The 22,186-nt window shown below is 36.5% G+C and overlaps 1 protein-coding gene across 1 annotated transcript in view; it reads left to right on the forward strand.

Moving 5' to 3' along the window:
• Nucleotides 1-22,186, forward strand: part of LOC141428282 (uncharacterized) — a 221,814-nt gene that overhangs the window by 139,559 nt on the left and 60,069 nt on the right. The window contains exon 3 of the mRNA XM_074088180.1: nucleotides 12,505-12,641. Within this exon, the coding sequence (XP_073944281.1) occupies nucleotides 12,505-12,641 (137 nt within the window). The remainder of the gene's footprint in view (nucleotides 1-12,504; nucleotides 12,642-22,186) is intronic.

Consider the following 22,186-nt stretch of genomic DNA (forward strand, 5'->3'; position numbering starts at 1 on the left):
ACTTAAAAGAGTGTGAAATAATTTTGTTAAGTATTTGATCACTAATATTACTATTTCATTTACACTATTTGCAAAAATTAACTATTGAAATTGGCATAAAATAAAAGGCAAAAGGATAATTTATTGAATCAGGCGTTACTTTGCGGAGGTCCATATCAATGAACTAAAATAATTCCTTGCTCACCCGCGACCTTGACGAGCTAAGCTTATGCAAAATATGCGTGTTCATGCAGTTCCTCCACCTCACACTGTAAAAACACACACAAATCACACAAACCCATCTATCACCACAACACACTACACTGACGCGTTTCGAACTCAAACGAGCTCATCTTCAGAGTGACACAACCGTACACCATGCTACCAGTTGTTAGACTAACGAACCACAACCACCGTTTTAACTTGTCACTGTAACTCCCCAAGTATCCACATACGTTTTATGAAACAAAACAAAACTACCACAAATTATTTATAAAATTTTTTAACCGTCCTTCAAAACTACCTGATTTTTTATTTATTTACTGTCAAGGCATGTTTATTAACTACCATTGCTGAAATTAGATCCAAGCCGTAGCAAGGGAGATGAAACTAAATTTACCTGCTCATTAATAATAGACCCCATACTGTTGTATCTAATTATCTCCATGCATTCTAAAACATCGAGACGAAACCCCTTGCCACAATAATGTAACACTTCATACGAATCGGAGTCCGATAAAGAATGATTTAGTTCCAACAAATGTTTGGCAAAATTCGACTTATCAGGATGCTCATTCCTATATGCCGAAACATGCTCTTTAAATCTAGCATTAAAACTGCGTCCTGTCTGACCAACATATACTTTACTGCAGTCATTACAAGTGAGCTTGTATACACCCGATCTAGTTCCTTTATCTACCTTCTCTTTGTGGTTACAAAGTTTAGAGTATAAAGAGTTGTTAGTCTTAAAGGCTACCTTAACATTGTTTGATTTTAAAATACCACAAATTCTATCAGACAAACGACCAACGTATGAAATGCTACACCTATATTTGTTAGAAGACTGCGATGGTAACACGGCGTAAAGCATGCTATTCACTATCCGTGCCTGCTTCTTCTGAACCAAACTATTGACCATTGATTTAGTATAACCATTCGACAACGCTATCTGATAAATAGTATTTAACTCTAAATCAAAATCTTCCCTAGAAAGAGGTACAGTTAACAATCTATGTACATAACAATGAAAAGCTGCTAATTTATGCTGCCACGGGTGATTAGACGATGCTGGTATCACGGCATCTGTGTACGTGGGCTTTCGGTAAATTTTGAACTGGTGTTTATTATTAAATCTAATAATTGTCAAATCCAAAAAGTTTAACGAAAAATTTCTTCTAATTCTTTTTTAAATTTTATTTTAACATGTTTGTTATTTAAACCATTCACAAACAAGTCGAGCTGTCTCATACTTCCCCTCCAGCACAGAATTAAATCATCAACGTACCTATAATAATACACAATATTATTATTACCCACTATGTACCTATTTTCAAAGTAATCCATAAAAATATCTGCCATTAATGGACTCAGAGGTGATCCATTGCTAAACCATCACTCTGTAAATAATACTGTCCATTAAACCGGAAATAATTTTGCTTCATGCATAAAGTTACCAAATCAATTAATTCACAAACCTCCCAGGATGTAAACGCTTCCTTTCCAAATGGTTTTTAAGAATAACTATTGTCTCACTATATGGTACATTAGTAAATAAACTATCTACATCTAAAGAAAGCAATGTTGCGTTAGGCGGAATGCTGTAATCTTTAATTTTGCTAACTAAATCCGAACTATTCTTTAAACTGTATGATGGGTTAAAAGATGATTTTACACGAATAACACTATTTAATTTCCTTGCCAATTTATATGCTGGAGCACTCACATATGAGACAACTGGACGAACTGGCACATTATCCTTATGAATTTTAGGCAATCCATACAGAATTGGTGCCTGCGGATTCATAGGTATAACAAAACTCTTTTGTTGTTCGGTTTCAAAGGTAAATTGAGATTTTTTAACAAGCTTCTTTAATTCATTATGAAACGTTATTGTAGGGTCCTTTTGTAAAACTGTGAAACCATCTCCCTGAATTACATCTAAAACTTTTGATTATATTGGCTTCTTTCTAAAAAAACAATACAATTACCCTTATCAGCCTGGAAACAACCAAATCATTGTCATGCACTTTGCGTTGAACGGATCGCATAGAATGTAATTCCGTTACATTGGCAACACACTCTGTAATATTTGTATTTTTAAGTGTATTCGCCACCAAAACCTTTGTCTCTAAATCACCGCTGTTACTCACAATTGCAACTTCTGAATCTACCGCCAAACCTTCCACTATTTTCTGATTTAATTTAGAGGGTAGATTATACTTCAAACCTTTTTCCAATAATTTATTTTCACCGTCCGAAAATTCTACATTAGTAAGATTTTTAACACGAGGGTAGAAAGTATGACCGTTATTAGATTCCCGGTTATTATTGTTGAAAGAATAAAAAGAATGTGATCTACGTCCGTAAGCCAACGCAACTTTTTACATTGAGTTAAATACTTTTTATGAGCGTCCACTGAAGCAAATATTCGGGCTTTTTCATCCAACAATCGAACTCAATTTTATGTAATTTATAAGTTAGCTCAGACTGCAAAATTTAAGATGTAACTTTAAATTATCTCTAACACGAAACCAACTACGCGACTCTTCATTTAACCAAATTTCTTAGCCCTCTCCATTGCAATTTTTGCAGCTATACTGGTATTATAACAACGAAATTGAATATAATTAGGTACAACATTCAAACGTTTACATTGTTGATTAAACCAAATATTTTGAACAGCTAGACGATGTTGCTTAGTTAATTTAAGATATAAACGTGCCTGCACGGCTACGCATGCGATTTTAAATAATTTATTGAATCAGGCGTTACTTTGCGGAGGTCCATATCAATGAACTAAAATAATTTCCTTGCTCACCCGCGACCTTACGACAGCTAAGCTTATGCAAAATATGCGTGTTCATGCAGTTCCTCCACCTCCACACTGTAAGAACACACACAAATCACACAAACCCATCTATCACCACCACCACACTACACTGACGCGTTTCGAACTCAACCAGAGCTCATCTTCAGAATGACACAACCGTACACCATGCTACCAGTTGTTAGACTAACGAACCACAACCACCGTTTTAACTTGTCACTGTAACTCCCCAAGTACCCACATACGTTTTATGAAACAAAACAAAACTACCCACAAATTATTAATAAAAAATTTTAACCGTCCTTCAAAACTACCTTGATTTTTATTTATTTACTGTCAAGCATGTTTTATTAACTACCATTGCTGAAATTAGATCCAAGCCGTAGCAAGCCGTAGGTGGTTGTGGTTCGTTAGTCTAACAACTGGTAGCATGGTGTACGGTTGTGTCACTCTGAAGATGAGCTCTGTTTGAGTTCGAAACGCGTCAGTGTAGTGTGGTGGTGGTGATAGATGGGTTTGTGTGATTTGTGTGTGTTTTACAGTGTGGAGGTGGAGGAACTGCATGAACACGCATATTTTGCATAAGCTTAGCTGTCGTAAGGTCGCGGGTGAGCAAGGAAATTATTTTAGTTCATTGGCAAAAAGGATTTAAAACTAAAAATAGGTACCTAGGTAGCGTAAAGTCTGCAATCGTCAACTTAATTTGGTATTTTTAAGCATCCTCGTCCCGAGATAAACTGACAGGAACAGAACAAAAATCCGTCATATTTCCGCAAAATAATGCTATCCGTCTTTAAAGAGACAGAGTTAAAAGGGACGACGTAAAACTGTCACTGTCAATATTTACGAAGACAAAAATTGGTATTTCTTTCAAGATACAAACAAAAAGAATAGAGCCATATTTACGCAACATTATCCCTGTAATATAGGATAGATTTGAACGTTTTTGTGTCGGATAGCCGCGGGCACAAGTAGGGTTGACATACATTCAAGGACTCTTGTGTTGGTATTGTTTTCATAGTAAATTGCGGCTGTGGGACATAAATTTCCTTGTATAAGTAAGCGAAATGTACCGCGTAACTTAGGTGTTTGTAAGTACTAGGGCTATTTCTATGTTAACCTTGACCCGTGACTTTGTTTGCGTTAACCATTAAGTCTGGCTGTTGAATTGAGATGACGGGGTTTTACAAAATTCCCAAGAGAATTTTCGAAAATGGCATGAAGTAATTGAAGGTTGATGCAAATATTTTGCACATTGCTTGGAAAGAGCAAACTATCCTCGATGCAAATGTTAACGGTTATCAAAGGTTATCAAGACAATCATGACTAGGATTTTCGATTGCTCTAAAAAAACAGAAACATTTTGTAGGATCAATTTTGTCTGTCTGACTGTTTATTCGGCAAGACCTTTTATTTTTAGGAACGTGTTCAGATAGGTACCAGATTTCAATTAATATTTTATTGCTTAATCAAATTACAGCTGTAAAATAAATAACTTTATAATTTAATGCGATCAAAAGATACTAGATATGATTGTAAAAATTAAGTTTCACGCAAAAACCGAAGAAATTAAAACCTTATGGGTATGAGATATTGGCTAGAAAAAAGCTAAGCTAAGTTAATGGCAAAATAAAAAGTCACTGATTTGCAAAGAGCAACTGCGCGCTGAAAATAACCATTTGTAAAATATCTACATCTGAAGTCAAAAAATTCACCTGTAGGTATAAAATCAGACGTTAAAATACAGCAAAAGGTACACAATGCCGTAATTAAAACGTCCAAGATTTCGCAAATAAACAGAAGGACGAATGATGGGCCCTACTTTGTAAAAAAAACGAACCGGTGGATAACAGCGTTCTTCGTTTCGGCAAACACCATTACCGGGGTTCGGCCGTAAACCGCCCAAGATAAGATGAATAGCGGGCGGAACCATAAAACGGGGTATCGAGTGTTTCACTTTACGTGGTCGCGTAAACCGGTATTATGTAGCGAATTTTTCAAGACTTACGCAGCTTGCATATTTATACGTTTACATAAATCATGGTTCCATATCTCTGTAGATGTTAAAATAAAAAGATCTATGAATGCCATTGACTAGTATGTTCTGAGTGACGTTTTATTTGTAGGTACTTTTAATAGAAGATGGTGGTAGGTACTATGAGGAATAAGGGGAAATATGTTACTGTAATTGAACAAAAAGGTGGCGATATATGCTCTCCCCTTGCTGAACGGTCCCTCTGGCAGCTTGCCCTTTCTCCGGTAAGCTGTAAAAGCCTTTCTGAAGCTGACAGCAACACAGTCCATGCGAAAAAAGTCAATGATCTGTTTCATGTAAATGCAATAAGTAAATCTTTGAATCAGATTTTCATCTAATAAAAATAATAAATAACATGACGGGCACCGACGGCAAGGCAGGCCGAGGCGGAGATGGCGAGATGACCTGGACGCGGAACTGAGTGAGTGGCCAAATATAGCTCTGGATAAAGAGATGTGGAAGTCAAGAGGAGAGGCCTTTGCCCAGCAGTGGGACACAGTTATAGGCTAAATATAATAATAATAATAAGTAGTTCTCATTGCGTTGATACACAGTAAGTAAGTTGAAACACACTAACAATTATTACCTTAAAACCCAGTCAAGGCCGGTAATAAGGTTACCACTTAGTAAGATTTCTTTAATCAGATAAAGTCACATGGAAGCCGATCCTTCGGATGACGACACCAAGCTCCCGCGAGATCGATATATACATTTAAATAAAGAATTCACGGATCTGAGTGAGGACGTGAGCATGATTTACGAGGGGTAAGGAAGTGCCACGTGCCTCTGGCCGACAATACAAAATGATTAGTGACTTCTGTGCATTCATGTTATATCCTGGTACTTCCGCTCTTACTGTACTCACTTCACCAATAAACCCACCTTTTCGTTACGTGGCGTGGCTAAATTATATTACGTTCAGGTGCTACTGTAGGAATTTACTACATAGCTTGGCCAAGTCACAAACTTTAATTTTGGGACACAACTTAAGGTTGAATATCTGTCATTGAAAATGGCTCCCAAATTATTAACTAGCCAGAAATGTCAACCAGTTCATAATCAACCGAATAGCCAGAATGTCATTATCATCAACATTGAAGATAAAGCTTTTAATGTGAGTGCAATTCCCAGTCTGTTCATCTTAATACGAGTTCTCTCGCCTTCCGAGACAACGCATTGTTTATTTTATTCTTTTTTTTTGATATTCCACCACCCAGACCAACAGGAACAAAATGTAAAAACAATTTTCATTATCATTTAACTCTAAATGCTTTTTAATACAAGTTTTTTGCTTAATGCACTTTTATCACCGGTATTTGCGTTGTTATTCTATTAAAAACCAAACCAAATTTCAAATCGACCCCATCACAAAAAGTTGGTGACATTCGATTTACAAATGTTGATCTTTATAGTTAAACCTGTAAAACGTTAAAAGGTTTACAAGACTATGCAGCTCTTCGATCTTTACTTTTTTTCTTGATTCTCCATATTAGTTGATATCAGCATAAAAAACCCAAGCAAAAACTTATTAAGTATTCAATTCGACCAGCCTCTAGATACGGCATCAATTTTCAGGTCACGCAAATGAGTTCGGTCATGCAAGTTACCTTGCCGGTTTTTTTAATTTACTTTTGAGTGCCTTGTCCTAGTAACTATAGTACATTGTGCATTAAGGAGCGTAAAAAGGGGATTATCCCTTGTTATGTTATGTTGGGGGAATCCCCTTACGGCCCATGATATACACAATGATTTTCATCACATTGCGAGGGAAAAAAATGCAAAAAAAAAATTGTGTCCAAACACTTCACAGGTTGGCAGAAAAAAGGCGCTAAGAAAACAACTGAATAAAATAATGGCTACCCGCCAATACAGGGGGCTACTACAAAATTCGAAAATCGAAGTTCCTATCGTAGCGTACCGTCCCTCTCACTCTCGTATTATATTGTGCAAGGTCCGCCCGGACCACTACCACCATCTTGCTCGCTAATCCTGCCGTGAAGCAGCAGTGCTTGCACTGTTGTGTTTCGGCGTGTAGAGTAAGACAACCGGTGAAATTACTGGCTCTTGAGGTATCCCATCTTAGGCCCCTGGTGTTGCAGGTGTCAATGGGCGGTGGTGACCTCTTACCATCAGGAGACCCACTAGCTCGTTTGCCATCCAGTCGAATAAAAAAATAAAAAAATAATAATAATAATATTAGCGTCAGGAAAACGATATGAACTTCGATTTTCGAATTTCGTAGTAGTGTGCGTGTAGCGGCAGCCGCCGAGTCGCGTGCTCCTGAGAAGAAGGGCTACGAAATAGCCCGAAACATGTCGAGTTATCCGTTACAATAATCATTTAATATGAGTGAGTCTCACGGTAGTTTCATGTTCAAAATTATAACAGCCCTCTTTTTACGTCGGGGGTTAAAAACAAGAACTTTTACAATCTCCAGTTCAACAAAAAATAACAACGCCAAATGAAACTATTGTTTTCCTAATCTCCGTGAATGTTCGATGTGTTCGCTTGCTTTGGCCAATCGTATCGGGGCAAGTGCACAAACACTTCGGATGCACACGTTCAATGGTACCTACCGTCAGTAATCTACGGCTAAAATGCAAACAGTGAACTACACATTGCTTGCATCGTATTTTTTGCACGCTAGACGTAACTCGCTTCCGTAAAGAGTGGTTCTTTACGAAAGCGAGTTGATTTTGCGGTTGAAAACTTACATAATATTACAGAGTTTTTCGGTAAAATTGTTATGAGTTTTTAACTGGATTGCACTTATATGCAAATTTTTGGGTGTAACATTTAAACCACTTCCATCTCATATTTGATCACATAAGTGGATGTTCAAGTATTTTTGAGCAACTAGACAGGTTACATTTAGTTAATAATGGCGACTGTTTTATTAAAAACAAGAAAGCTACCGAGTTAAAATTTTTGTCTAACATCCTCGTTTTATGTTTCTTAATTTGTAAACTCAGCGCTATCTCATTTCAAAATGCTAGTTCAACCGTGTAGTTTATTGCTTCTCAAAGGAAAGCTTCTATCCGGAGGTATGACGTTGCTTTTCCCGGGCTCCAAAATGCATCAGCTGGAGGGCTCTCGACTCTGAGTGTCGGCGCGCCTCATATACCCATGCACTCTGTTGTCCTGCCACCACGGTGTTTAGCGATTTATGGCATGGCCGCTTTACTATGTTGGTCGCTACCTCATCTGATAACCCAACTTAGCTGCATACCTAAGTACCTACCTATTTCACCTCACATGAAACTTAGTATCCGATTTTACATAAAGAAAATTTCTACTGCTTCCACTTTATCGTTATCTAGTTTCGTTTCAGGATTTCCATATCTAGTTTCAGTAGGTACCTCTTGCCACAGCTATTCCAATAACTTGAAAAGAGGTAACAATCTACTAATCCCTATTAACACTGCGTATTGTAGACCGTGCCAACTTTTTTAAGACTATTGGTCTACCCTTGATCAAGACGCTAGAAGATGCCTTAAATTGTCAAGAACTTGTTAAAGGCAAGTGCTTTACGTCCTATTGCAAATAATAATACGACTAGCTAATGTTACCTACTATAGCTGTGAATCTCTAAAACTGTTATCCTTGTTGTTACTTTGTTTTTTTGTTATCTAAATGATTTTGATTTTCTTATAATTTCTATCTTATCTAGTTCTTCAAATTATAATGTTACTTTGCGTCGAACAATTTTCAAATTGCATCGTCGTGTCCGTATTTTGTGTATTGCAGCAATCAAAGAGAGAGCTTTCAGTGGGGCATCCGAAACTTATGTGTGTCACCGCTTTGTTCCAAGGAGTTTGTATCGGCCCGGTGGAATTGAAATACCCACTGAGATCGTTTCTACGAGTATGTGTTTTTTTTACAGGGAGAAGAAATATTACAAAAGGGAATTAGACAAAAGATGATAATAACGTTCAACTGGAAGTAAATTTAAATGAGGAACAGTACACAGTCCAAAATATATCACGATTGTGGTATTAAATCGAAAAGCGGTCCGCAAAAAAACAAAAAATATTTGGCACCAGCAACGGAGTATGACGCGAATGGATGGAAGTGCGGCGATTGAAATAGGCTTGTCGTCATAAATATAAAAAATGTTGCAATCCCACTGTGGCCGTGATAACAATGCTTGCCAATAGTTTTGTGAACTCAGTATCATATGAATTAAATGGATTGTTTATTGTTTTTAGTACGGCGGAAGACATTGATTCATTAAAATCTTTTTGAATTGGAATTTGAATTTAAAGAAGCAGTTATTTTTTTTATGTAGCCTATATGTGTCCCACTGCTGGGCAAAGTAATTACATTATTACTTGAAAATTACTTAAAGTTTCGACTAAGTAGTTTTAAGATAAATTACAGTTCTAATTTAATTTAACCCTACTTTTTTTTTAATTCAGCTCAATTTTTTGCCTCATTTGAAAGGTATCTTATAGTCATAATTATGATATTAAAAATCTGTCTAGTCATTCAGGTTCTTTCACATTATTATAGTAAAATAATATTTATTTATTGTAACTCATCATCGCGACTCCGCAATATCATGGTTCTTACTAGATAATGTTCAAATTGATTATTGCTTCAAACTTATGATTACGATAGCTTGGTTTAAATACCTAACAAAACTGTTGCAAAAATAAACTATAAATAGTTAGTATCCGAATATTTTGGTCCTTTTGTTCAAAGCTCTGGGTAGGACTCAAACATCCCCCTCTGACTACTCTAGTGGAAAAAGAACAAACGTTCGTAGCTCACTGGAACTTGAAAGCTACGTTGCAATATATTACAGATAATAGTACATACTTGTCTACCTTTGAAATATTAACCCCACAAGTGTAATATAAATATGGACAGAAAAACGAGCTCTGTTCAGACAACAGACACTTATTTATTGTTTGGCCAATCAACTTGAAAGCTCTCGGCGCGAAGAGGCGGGTAAAACTTTCAACGTTTATACTTTGATGTACATTTTGTACATGTAAGCGAAATTATGAGGGCAGAAGAGCAACAGTAAGTAAAGTTGCAATAACAAGCTAGAACTTTATTATATTAAAATTATCTATTTTTCCGTACATGCGTCACTTATTCGGGAAGTACTTTCCCAAGAGAAGCAGCAATCTATGATAAGCTGTGATTTGTGTACCTTTCAATCTATGAGAGAATTTTTGATGATGGTTCAGCAGTTCCAGATAACGGTCAATGTTATAAACAAAAAAAAACCTCTTTGTTATTAGTAAATATATAAACCATAAAGGTAAGAAACCGTAAACCGGCTTTAGTTGTTTTCTTCTTTAATTCGTCTACATTTTTACGACATACGTACTGTTTAAAAGTTGTCTACTGTGCCGTACACAAGTTATAGTTCTCCTCCTAAAGAGAACTTTGCTTTGTCTGCGCGATGCAGGTAGTTTGTTTCGGGAAGCATCGTCGCAAATATTTTCATTGGATTGCACTCGTGTATTGAATTAAGTTACATTCTACTTATAAAACTACATGATCCTGTTGTTGTTGTTGGGAGAACAGTTATTGAGTTTTCTGCTTTAAGAAAGTTACTGTATAATTTCGTTTGGAATTGTAAGATAGGTATTCACTGTTTATAATACGACTAAGATCTTAATGAACGTGGTTAACACTTACAGGAGGGCACTTTATTTAATTAATATTGCCGGCTTTATATTATAATTCCTTTAATTTCAAAATACAAACGTAAAACCACGAATAAAAGAACCAATTGCGACATTAGTTCCGTTTTTTGCCTCGGTCATTAAGATTATTGTGGCAATATATTTTACTTAATAAAAGTTTTTCATATTGGCAAAACAACATTACCTATGTTTGAACCGAATTTACTTCTTTGTAAATCAAGCTGTTTAAAAAAAAAGCTAATAATTTAGATCTTATTTTTGTATTAATAATTACAAATATTAGGCGTTTAATCAATTACATACAAAGTTCCCTCGTAAATAGTACAAGAAAGTGCAATTGTTTTCTTTAGCAAAAAATCTGGGAATGAATCCAATTTACCCACAATCCTTTAAATATTTTTCTTATTTCAATCCAGCAGCAATTCCAGCTTCCGCTCAAACGACAAAATGATGTAAATTGTACGAAACGGTTCAGAGAAAGATAAAGATGTCATGAGCCGGGTGATTAATTGGAGCGGAGTGTACTTTATCTCGATGCATTGGGTTTCCTTTGAACGAAGCGTTGCCACAAATTTTACTTGCATTTGACGTTCAGCCTTTACAACATGTCTCCTGCATATATGTTAGGTACCTTATAAATAATACATTATATATAAAGGGTGGTCCATTTAGATCGGTCAGTATGGGGAAGTCTGAAACTATAAGACATACGAATATCTGTTCTTAGGAACCATGTTATCGATTTTAATAAGAAGAAAACTGCATTCATACATTAAAAAAAACTTGTTGTCAGTAGGAGATACGAACAAGGTCGTTTTGAAAAAAAAAGTACGTACATTATTTCTATTTGAATATCGATAGAGTGGGTCATAAGCAATAAATGTTACTATGAAACACGATATCTAGAATGAATAAAATGCATTGTTTTCATATTCTTTAATAATGTAAGTTTTATTTTTCAAAACATCCGGGTTCGATTCCCGAGTTGAGTAAAGGTTTTTTTTTTTTAATGTATGGATGCAGTTTTTCTTGTTATTAAAATCGATGACATGGTTCTTAAAGCCGAGTTTAGACTTGCAAGAAAAATCGTGCAATTTGCATCACATTGCGAGGCCGTAAAGCCAACGAGTTTGTAGTGGTCAATCGAGAGCTGCAAAGTAATGCAACTTGCACAATTTTTCTTGCAAGTCTAAACTCGGCTTAAGAACAGATCTTCGTATGTCTTATAGTTTCAGACTTTCCCATACTGACTGTTCTAAATGGGCCACCCTGTATATAATATGCTTTTATAATTCCCATCTCAGCTCAATGGGACATGGAATGGACAACGAAGTAGTATCTATGTTCTTATAAGGGTTTTAAAATAAATATAATAAGGTAGCGATGATTGTCAATAGAAATATACAGCAGTGACTTAAAGCTTGAGATAGATGTCTTTGGATGAAATACATCGCTGTTACTGTAGGTACACAAGTTTTGCCATAGTCATCAAATGTCACGTAAAAAAATTTGGGCAACACTAGAAAGTTAGTTGTTAGGCGCCACGCCCCAAGAAAATCAACAGCAGTAGTCGGTGAGCAGTTGCGGCGCTCAATATGATTTACATAATATCCTCTTTTTATCAGGGCAGCAGAGACCTTATCCACTTCTGCTGCCTACCTATTAAAGTTCTTACATCATTCATATTTTCAATCTACGAGTAATGAATCACGCTCTTGTTCTAGTCAAAAGTAGGTATAGAACTAGCAACCATTACTTAACACATTGTTCATTGTCTCCAGGTTGCAACAAGACGTATTACGGCGACATTGGTCGGACTTACGAGGTGGAACTGCATAGACCTCGCGAGGACCTCGTGCCTTACGTCTGCTTGCTGACCATCACGGCTCCAGGAGGAGTCCATGGGGATTTGGTTCAGGTGAGTTCAAATATACCATGCTCACTAGTGATGTAGGGTATTTTCGTTAGGCAATCCAAATAGTCGAAGACTGGTAGAAGAAAAGGATTGGTGGCGATTACTTTATTAGTGCAATTGCAGGTCGTAGGACCATGTGCAGGGTGCGCCCGGATTGCTTCCACCATCGCTAATCCTGCCGTGAAGCAGCAGTGCTTGCACTGTTGTATTTCGGTGTGTAGAGTAAGACAGCCGGTGAAATTACTGGCACTTGAGGTATCCCATCTTAGGACTCTAGGTTGGCAGCCCATCTGCAATCCCCCTGGTTTCGCAGGTGTCTATGGGCGGTGGTGATCTCTTACCATCACGAGAGCCATTTGCTCGTTTGCCATCCAGTCAAATAAAATAAAAAAACTTAGGTACATGTTGGCTTATTACGATTAGGATGATGATGATGATGAACCTGGAGAGTGAAGTTAGTTAGGTATATCTTCATATATGTACAACACTTCACAGTTAATGTACACAACCTTTGCCATAGTTATCATTTCATCACTGACTGATTTCATCGTGTAAAATAAAAAAATAGGCAACTCGGTTGCAATTACGGTGCCATAATATGCCACGGTGCTCTCTTTTCTTTTGAAATAAAAATCTGCATTTAAAACTACCACAATATGCGTTTTATCTTGTCCATCTTCGGCCTATATACCTATGTCTTACTGCTGGGAGAAATTATTTATTTAACAATTAGAGGACTAGAACGGTATCTAGAGCCCACGCAACCCCATCGCGGATTTGAAACGTCTGTTTCACATTAACAATTTCCTTCACCAAGCTCATGGTAATTTCAAACGTAATTAAGCACGTCATTATCATCATCATTTAGCACGTAAATTCCATGAATTCAGAGTCCTACCTAGTAATTTACTCAATTGACAGTCAATCATTAAATTCTTTTTTCTTCGTTTTATCCACGCCACAACTCCCAACGCCATAAAAATTCACTAGCTCATTTGTAGAAAAAAACTCATGAATATCTAACCAATAGATGTTCAGTAGTTATTGATTGCCATCGGTTTCAGCGACCTTAGCGACACTAATGAACAAACGTGACCCAGGGCGACAGTGTAATTTGTCAAGTGAGCGCCTATCTGTAGCGTGTACAAGTATCTACGCCTTTGTTTGTACCTTGTCGTTTAACGGGTTATATAACCCTTTCAGCACGAAATTTTTTTTTATAAAATAGCAATTATTTATACTGTTTCCTTAGCCTTTGGGTTATATTTAATGAGGCAAAAATACAAAAATAAATCTCACCCTTATTTACCCCCTTTAAAACCCCCCCGCACGATCGTGTCATAGCGTTTTGATCCAACTGAAGTACGTGTTCTAATTGGTCGTAGTTGTACGATAATTATAAATGAAAATATGGGCGAATCAAATAAAAAGAAGTTTAATTCACTTTTTGGTACAATAATACTGATCAATGTATGAATGCGAGTATTACAAAAATCACGTAACATTATTTTTTCTCACAGAATAAGGCTTGTTGATCTAGACTGACGTTGACGAGATTGTGCTTCAATGATAAATGGCGATTGATTCTGACCACGGCTGCATAGACGACCACGAGAAGATCGGTCGTGGCTTGAGGTAGATGTTAAATTGTGTGGACTAGATTCGGGCCTAAATAGTAACTGATTTTGAACATCTTCGTCTGAAGAGGTAGATCCCCCGCCTTCTTTATTATACTGGAGGAACTGATCTTTCAGGTCTGATTCGTCAAAATCAGATAGGTTGCCATCGCCAATTATTTGTACTACTAAATCAGACGTTAAAGGCCCTAAAACCAATAAAAAGTTTTTTTTTTTTAATTCTTATTTATCGCCGTTCATCCTAACCACCACGATCGTGCTTTATAACTTCACTGCAACCTAAAAACTAAAAACGTAAATGTTTCACTCTAATTACAAATATGAATAAAAAGTACAACGAGTACTTTAACATAAAATAACATTAAAACATGCATTAATGATTAACACGTAAAGTAAAAAAAAATACCTACTTAGTACTTCGCCGTCCATCACGAACACGTCCATACTTGTCGCGACCTGCACTGTAACTGAGCCCCGAACCTCGCTGTCACTATTTTTTTTAAATAATAATTAAACGCACGATCGACCGGTGCCGGTTTGAGCCGGGAAAAGAGAATTTATGTTATAAAAATATATTTTTTAAGTTGAACGCACGATCGTTCTCATCTGTGCTGAAAGGGTTAAACAAAGTCGAATAAAGTGATCTACGTTTGGCCTAGATAGGTATATATGGCCCATTGTACTGGTGCCCAGTTCAAACCCACTTATTTTGATAGTATACCGTCAGTCTTCTCTTATAATTAGAGTTGTGTGAGTATTATCCTGTTTTTTAGTTTCAGTGTCTAGTTTCCGGCATCATCAGATCAGCTTGATGGTTATAATTGCATTGTCACCAGAACTACGCATGATTGCCAAGTTTTTTTTTAATATTACAATGAAAAAATTCAATGATTCCGTTACATTTATATATTATTATGTAAAGTAACAAGGGAAGCTAATGTAAAAACCTGTAAAAAGAGATAAAATTGAATGTAGTTGTTTTCGTCAAAGCTGGAATTCCAGGTCCAAATACCTATTTAAAATAAAATTAAAGCCCAAAGAATTTAGTCAACTTTTTCGAAACCATTTTAATATTCACCGCGAGGAGATAAAACTATCGCCAAGTAGGAATTCGCCGGAGGGTAAATCTTCCGCAAGATCCGGAATATGGAAGGAAATATAGTGGAATGCTCTTGGGCACCGAATGGTGGAATATGAAAAATGTGCTGTCAGAAAAGTCGTTTTTTACTTCACTTAAGGCTGGCGCTCATGGTGCTATTTTTAGACTATACTAAGGCCTTTAAAAACGTGCGAACTGAGTCATCAATCATTTTAAAGGTACTGTGGGGACTGTAACTTGTAAGAGCTTCTATAGGTACAGGGGATCTACGCGCGTGACTTTAAACTGTTATGAAATAAATAGTATCTTCAATCTTCAATGATTTATATTTATCTTGGAACTTATAAATACATTTACATAGAATGGCACCAGCCGCTTAGGCTATCGGGAGCAATCTGCGCTCCCCGGCATGTATACCGCTGTCAATCTTTTTAAAAGTTAAATTCTAGAAACATACATTAAAAACTCCTATCCTTTTATACAATACTACGTCAATCTAACCTGCCAGGTGGTCAGTTTTACCACCTGCCAGCGGTATACAGCCTAGTTCCTACAGTACCTAGGCTCGCACTCACAGGCCTTATGGAACTGCCCTGGTGTCACACTACATACAACACTAGGCCCCCATATGGCCTGTCAGTGCGAGCGAGAGGTACCTTTAAAACGATTTATGACTCAGTTCGGTCGTTTGTAATGGTATATTTTGAATAGCCGCTACCAAAAACAAAAAAGCCATTTTCATTTAAAAACATATTGTTTATCTACCTACTCTTTTCTAAAGTAGTAAATTTTAGTTTTCTATATTCAATCAAAATCACGAGTGATGTAGGTACATTTTTACTAAGAAAAAAACACTTTTTTGTCAATTTTGGAAAATGGCTCGTTATAAACTGACACAAAAAAGCTTTTTCTTAATGAGATAAAAGTTCACTTTAAAGTAAGCTTGCGCACCAAGGGCTCCACACATTCAAAGGCAAAATTACTGAAACAAATCAAATTATTAATAATTATTATCATCATCCCAGCCTATATATATATATATATATATATATATATATACGTCCCACTGCTGGGCACAGGCCTCAGAATGAGAGGGCTTGGGCCGTAGTTCCCACGCGGGCCTAGTGCAGATTCGGAACTTCACACATACCATTGAATTGCTTCGCAGGTTGTGCAGGTTTCCTCACGATGTTTTCCTTCACCGTAAAGCTCGTGGTAAATTTCAAATGTAATTCGCACATGAATTTCGAAAAAATCAGAGGTGCAAGCCGGGGTTTGCACCCACGATCCTCTGCTTGAGAGGCCATAGGTCAAACCACTCGGCCACCACGTATAATAAATAATTTATAAACTTATACATACATTGCATTGTGGAGTTCTTTAGGGGAGCCCTATGTCCAGCAGTAGTTGCTTTTCATCTCATGGTGAGGATGATGATGATTATCTCAATAATATGACAATCGTGTGTGAACTAAGGCTTACTTTACCATTCTTATGCTAAGTGGAATTTCTATTCGCCGGAGGCGTCCGGCTTGTTTCAATTCGTCCTTTGATATACCTAATAACAGGGTTGTGTATCGGGCCTCGTCTAAAATATTGTCTAAAGGGCCAATAGGGGGCCAAAAACAGGAAAGATCTAAGGGAGAATATTATTATGGACAAATAGTTTACGTCCGCGGCTGTAGGTACTCCTGTCGCAAAATTGTTCATCCAGTTTATTTTTTGTTGTCTACATCATAAAGGAAACATTTTATATTCAATTTAGAATATGAAACTACCGTGAGTCTCACTCATATTAAATGATATTGTAACGGATAACTCACGTCTTAAACCGAGTTAAGCTCGACATGTTTCGGGCTGTTTCGTAGCCCTTCTTCTCAGGAGCACGCGACTCGGCGGCTGCCGCAACACGCACACTACGCGCCACCGCTCTGGTCGAAACATATCAAGCAAAACTTGGTTTAAGACGTGAGTTATTCGTTACAATATTATTTAATATCTTATATTCAAATTTCATCTATATTGGTTCAGCGGTTTAAGAGAAGTTTCCCTGCCGGCCGCGCGGCCGCGTTAGGTATTCGTTTGGGATATTGCTGTCTTTATCGCTCGTGACATAAGCGCTCGCAGCCATCCCCCTCCCATGCCTTCCGCAACAACGTCCGTAATTTATATCGAGATAGCTGTAGGCTTTTCAAGATTTGGGTGGTTGAATTGTGGGTTTCGTTGTCCTCATATTATACGAAAAGTATAGCACAGAAATCAATGATATTTTACAATGAACTAAAATAATTTCCTTGCTCACCCGCGACTTTACGATGCTAAGCTTATGCAAAATATGCGTGTTCATGCAGTTCCTCCACCTCCACACTGTAAGAACACACACAAATCACACAAACCCATCTATCACCACCATCACACTACACTGACGCGTATATACGTGACGCGTGATATTTTACAATCAAGATATTCATTATATTCTCTATGCCTGTGGTTTTTTAGATTTTTGTAAAAATGCTTTATTAGTCTGTAATTTTCGTGCAAAGTTGACATCTTTTTTTTGTCCAAAAATAAAAGAGCTCCTGTTATTCTGATATTACACATTTATATGAAAATCTGAAAAACCACAGGCATAGATAATTACGTCGAGTCCATTTTTACAAAATTTTATCTATTTCTGTTGCCTAATTTTCAAATGAGACCGGGACTACGTTTGTATGGAGAATGAAACGAAGAAAGAAAGAAAGAAAAATGATTTATTAACGGTCCCAACAGTACCACCACCAAACACAAAAAACAATAATATATTACTATACAAGCAAAATCACAATAAATTGTATGGTGATGACACCAATTGTCACCGAAAAAGGGTCTCCACTCAGCATGTGTTGCTACACAGTGGGTGCAGCAACGCTGATTTTCTGCAGAGCCCAGATTTGAGCTAAACGACAGCTCCACTTGTTACATTATAAATTTATAATATAATTAAACAGGTATTTAAATATTACCCAGCTAAGACTAAGGCTACGTTTTAACCAAGTGACGGACATAAGGCACAATGCAAGAGGCATGGTAATACTAAAAAAATAAAATAAAAAATAACAAAAATAACATATTATATGCAATACCCCTACACATACAGCACAGGATATTATCAGACATTATTAGAGGAAGGATGTAGCACTGCGAAGGGACTTCTCTTAAGTGTAAAGAGGTAATAAACGGACAGACAGAGGTTACTTTCACATTTATAATATTAGTAAGAATTTTTGATGATATACGTTAACCCAGCATTAAAATACATAAGTTAAAAGCACAATGCACGAACAAATTTATGCTTTCATGCAAATATAGCGTGCCACACGATATTCCGACAATTGCTTGCACGAGTCTGTTTCAGATATTACTGATATAACTACTAACAACTACCTATGTATTTTAATAATGCTGTCAAGTTTAGATTTTTAAATTTTAAATACTTCTGAATAGGCAATGATCAGCTTTGAAACAAAATTAAGCAATAATTTTGTATTCGTAACCGATAACCTGGACCAGAGAACAGAAAACCGTTGGGAGAGAAAATTCCTCGAGTGGGGACCAAAATACGTTGGCAGGGTTCCCACTAGACCTGACCGACGTCGTGACAGTTGCGGGCAACCAGTGGATGCAAGGGCCGAGCTGTCGTTTATTGTAGCGTTTCAAGGGGGAGGCCTTTGTTCATCAGCTATTAATGATGATGTTAAACGATAACATTGAGCCTATGCTTCTCGGACTATTAACAAATTGATTGACATATTCGTGAAAATCCGATAAGTACCTTCGATGCAGATATGTGTACCGTACCTACATTACCTAAATTTATTTATTGACTGCAAAGAAATCATAGCCCTTATCTTTGTGTTGCCTTAGTTGGACAAAAATACGACTGACTTTTACAATAAAACTTTATATCTAAAAAACAAGTCAATTAAAAACATAATCCTTAATCATGAAAAGGCAAACCGCAAATATGTCCCTCGGACAGTGACCGTGTTCCGTAATTTACAACGATTGGCAAAATTAATAAAACTGGAGTTGTTTGCTTGGAAAAAGAGCAATTTTAATATCGCGACAGCGAATCAAACAAGAGGAATCAAAGAGAACGGACATTAAATAATTGATGAAAAATTTCGGAATAAATCGCGATTGACTTATTTCTTGGCAAATAGGAGAAATGAAATTAAAACAAAAGCTAGTGAAGTAAATGGCTTGCTTGGCTATAAATATTTCTCAGTCTTTGTGTTCTTTAATTAAAGCCTAACAAGTTTGTTGAATTAAAATAACCTTCCATTCAATTAGGTATTTATTCCAGTCCATTTATTGCTGTCCATTGATATCCAACTTACTTGCTTGAACCGAAAATATATAAGAAATAACTGTCATCATCTTTCTCCATTATGTATGCGTTGGTAGCGCTAAATACCAAAATAAATACTTGCTGGGGCTACGAGGCAAGACTTTCTTTTAAACAAGTGGGGCGCCGTCTTCTTCAGAGAGGTCTTGATCCCCGCTCTGGGTCATGTCTTGTGCAAAGGTTGTCCATCGCTGTTCAACGCAGCAGCGCGGCGAGTGTATTGGGTACCTTTGCACCTGGTATGACGCGGGGCGGGTTATTTGACTGCTTGTGTGTGTACCTATCTGACTTTTCTGTTATTTATTTAAATTTGTGTAACTTGACATGTTTTCGTAAATAAAAAAATATTTACTTGAAATCTAAAATATGTAAATCAACTAAGTCGAGCCGAAGACAGGGCGCAGTAGCGCTCTTTAAGCGAGGCATATGTCCAACAGTGAACTGCTATAGGCTGATGATGACGAAAATAATAAAAAAAGTACTTATTCATCTCAGTGCCTCTTTAATTATTTGAAAATCATTTATCTGTCAGAACTTTAACGAAACCATAAAATACCTTATCTTTGAACGAACAATAATATAAAGCCCACATTCTCTTTGTAAAGTTTACAAAAATTCCAGAACAATCTTTTTGGTTTTACACGGTCGACATGCGAAATTTCAGGTCGATTGGCTCTGCGCTTTTCACACGAGTGAACATGGACTCACAAAACAGAATATATTGGTTGTTTTCAGTTTAAATATAGAGGTATATAGTAAGTTAACGAAAGCTCTTTGAAAATTTGAGGAGCTAAAATTTTCTTTGTATTCTGAAGAGTATTTAACCTTGTAAACTTGTGTGAATAAGTTAAGATGTGGCAATAAAGATATTTTTTTTTGTTATATATATGAAACTATCTTAACTTTTTAGTTTAATATTGATCTTTACCAACTAAAACGGGACTTCACGTGAACAAGACAAAAGTCTCTGCTGTGACATTATTTTTTATGACGGTAACAAATGAGGAAAGTGCACTTAATGGCAAACAATAATGGTGTTGTAGACAAAATGTATAAGGTAAACGTACGAGTGCTTCGTCACTGTCCCAATAGTTGCCATCTTTAATTTTATTGCATTAGCAATAAAGGTGACAGCAAGGTGTCATCTATTGGGCACTAGAGTGTCGAGCACTCGTACGTTTACCTTACCGATGTAACGACGCATCAAAAACAATCAAACTTTTCGGAACGGAATGAGACTTTTCGGTGAGTAAAAATAATCATCATCAGGCTATTTATACCCCTGAGGGAAGTACATATTTTATTTTTGAGTCGACTTTTTTTTATTTGTTGAAAACCAAACATGACATGTTTGGGCTGACAAATATGATCGTAAAATGGAAATTTTTATGGCTAGTTTTAACGACGTCGCCAGCAACACGTATCGCCAATGTTTCAAAGTTATTGTAATACTTGCCAATACCCACAGCTACGTTCCTGTTGCAGAATTTAAAAGTTAGGTAGTGAAAAATACAACAAATCTATCATTGTTCCTTCTCTCAATCTTAATTGACACCTTTGTGCAAAATTTCAGTATTTTAGGATTGGAATTGCCGTACCAGGACCGTATCTGAAGATTTTTAGCGAGGTTCTCAAATCACTAGACTATCCGGTCGTCATTGTCATGGTTTTTAATGTTATTTTTTTTATAGAGACAGAGTACGTAATCTTCTGAGTACACCCGGAGGCCGGAAGTAGTAGAGAGAGCTCGTGTTAGCGAATTTGTTGCACGGGTTACAGGTTATACATTGTAATAATGTAGTACGAAAATGTTCACGTTGTAGAAAAAGTTGTAAAAAAAATTGGTATGAACCTCTTGGGTACGCACAAAATCGATCGTCAGCTTTTGTTTCCTTAAGGCGACGAGTATTTTATATTGCCGAAGAAAATGAGCATTGAACATCATTCTTCTCAAGTTAATATTGAAAATAATCGACTACTTTAGGGATATATACAGTGGTGGCCACGTAATTAAGAACGATTTGAAGTTCCAGATTATTTTTAACTAAATCATGTCATGTGTAGTCGTGGGTCCTTCTTAGAAGTAACTAGTTACGTTATGAAATAGCCACATGAATAGAGCAAACGGGATTTACAATAAAGAATAAATTACTGTCATTTTTTACAAATTTTGTTTTTATTCTCTTTAGTAACAAATTCAAATAGTAATGAAGCTGGACAAATAATTAAGAACGATTTATTGAACGGTTCGAAAGTTTTTTTATTTGAAACTTAGATTAACTAAATCACACTAACGTGAAGTTTGTACAGAAAAAAAAGCAATGTAATACATTTTAACTAAAATTCATAGTTAGTAGCATGTCCACGGCTTTTTATTACTGCCTTACACCGGCGAGGCATTGAATCTATCAATTTTTGACAT

This window comes from Choristoneura fumiferana, chromosome 5, assembly GCF_025370935.1.
Source record: "Choristoneura fumiferana chromosome 5, NRCan_CFum_1, whole genome shotgun sequence".
NCBI lineage: Eukaryota > Metazoa > Arthropoda > Insecta > Lepidoptera > Tortricidae > Choristoneura > Choristoneura fumiferana.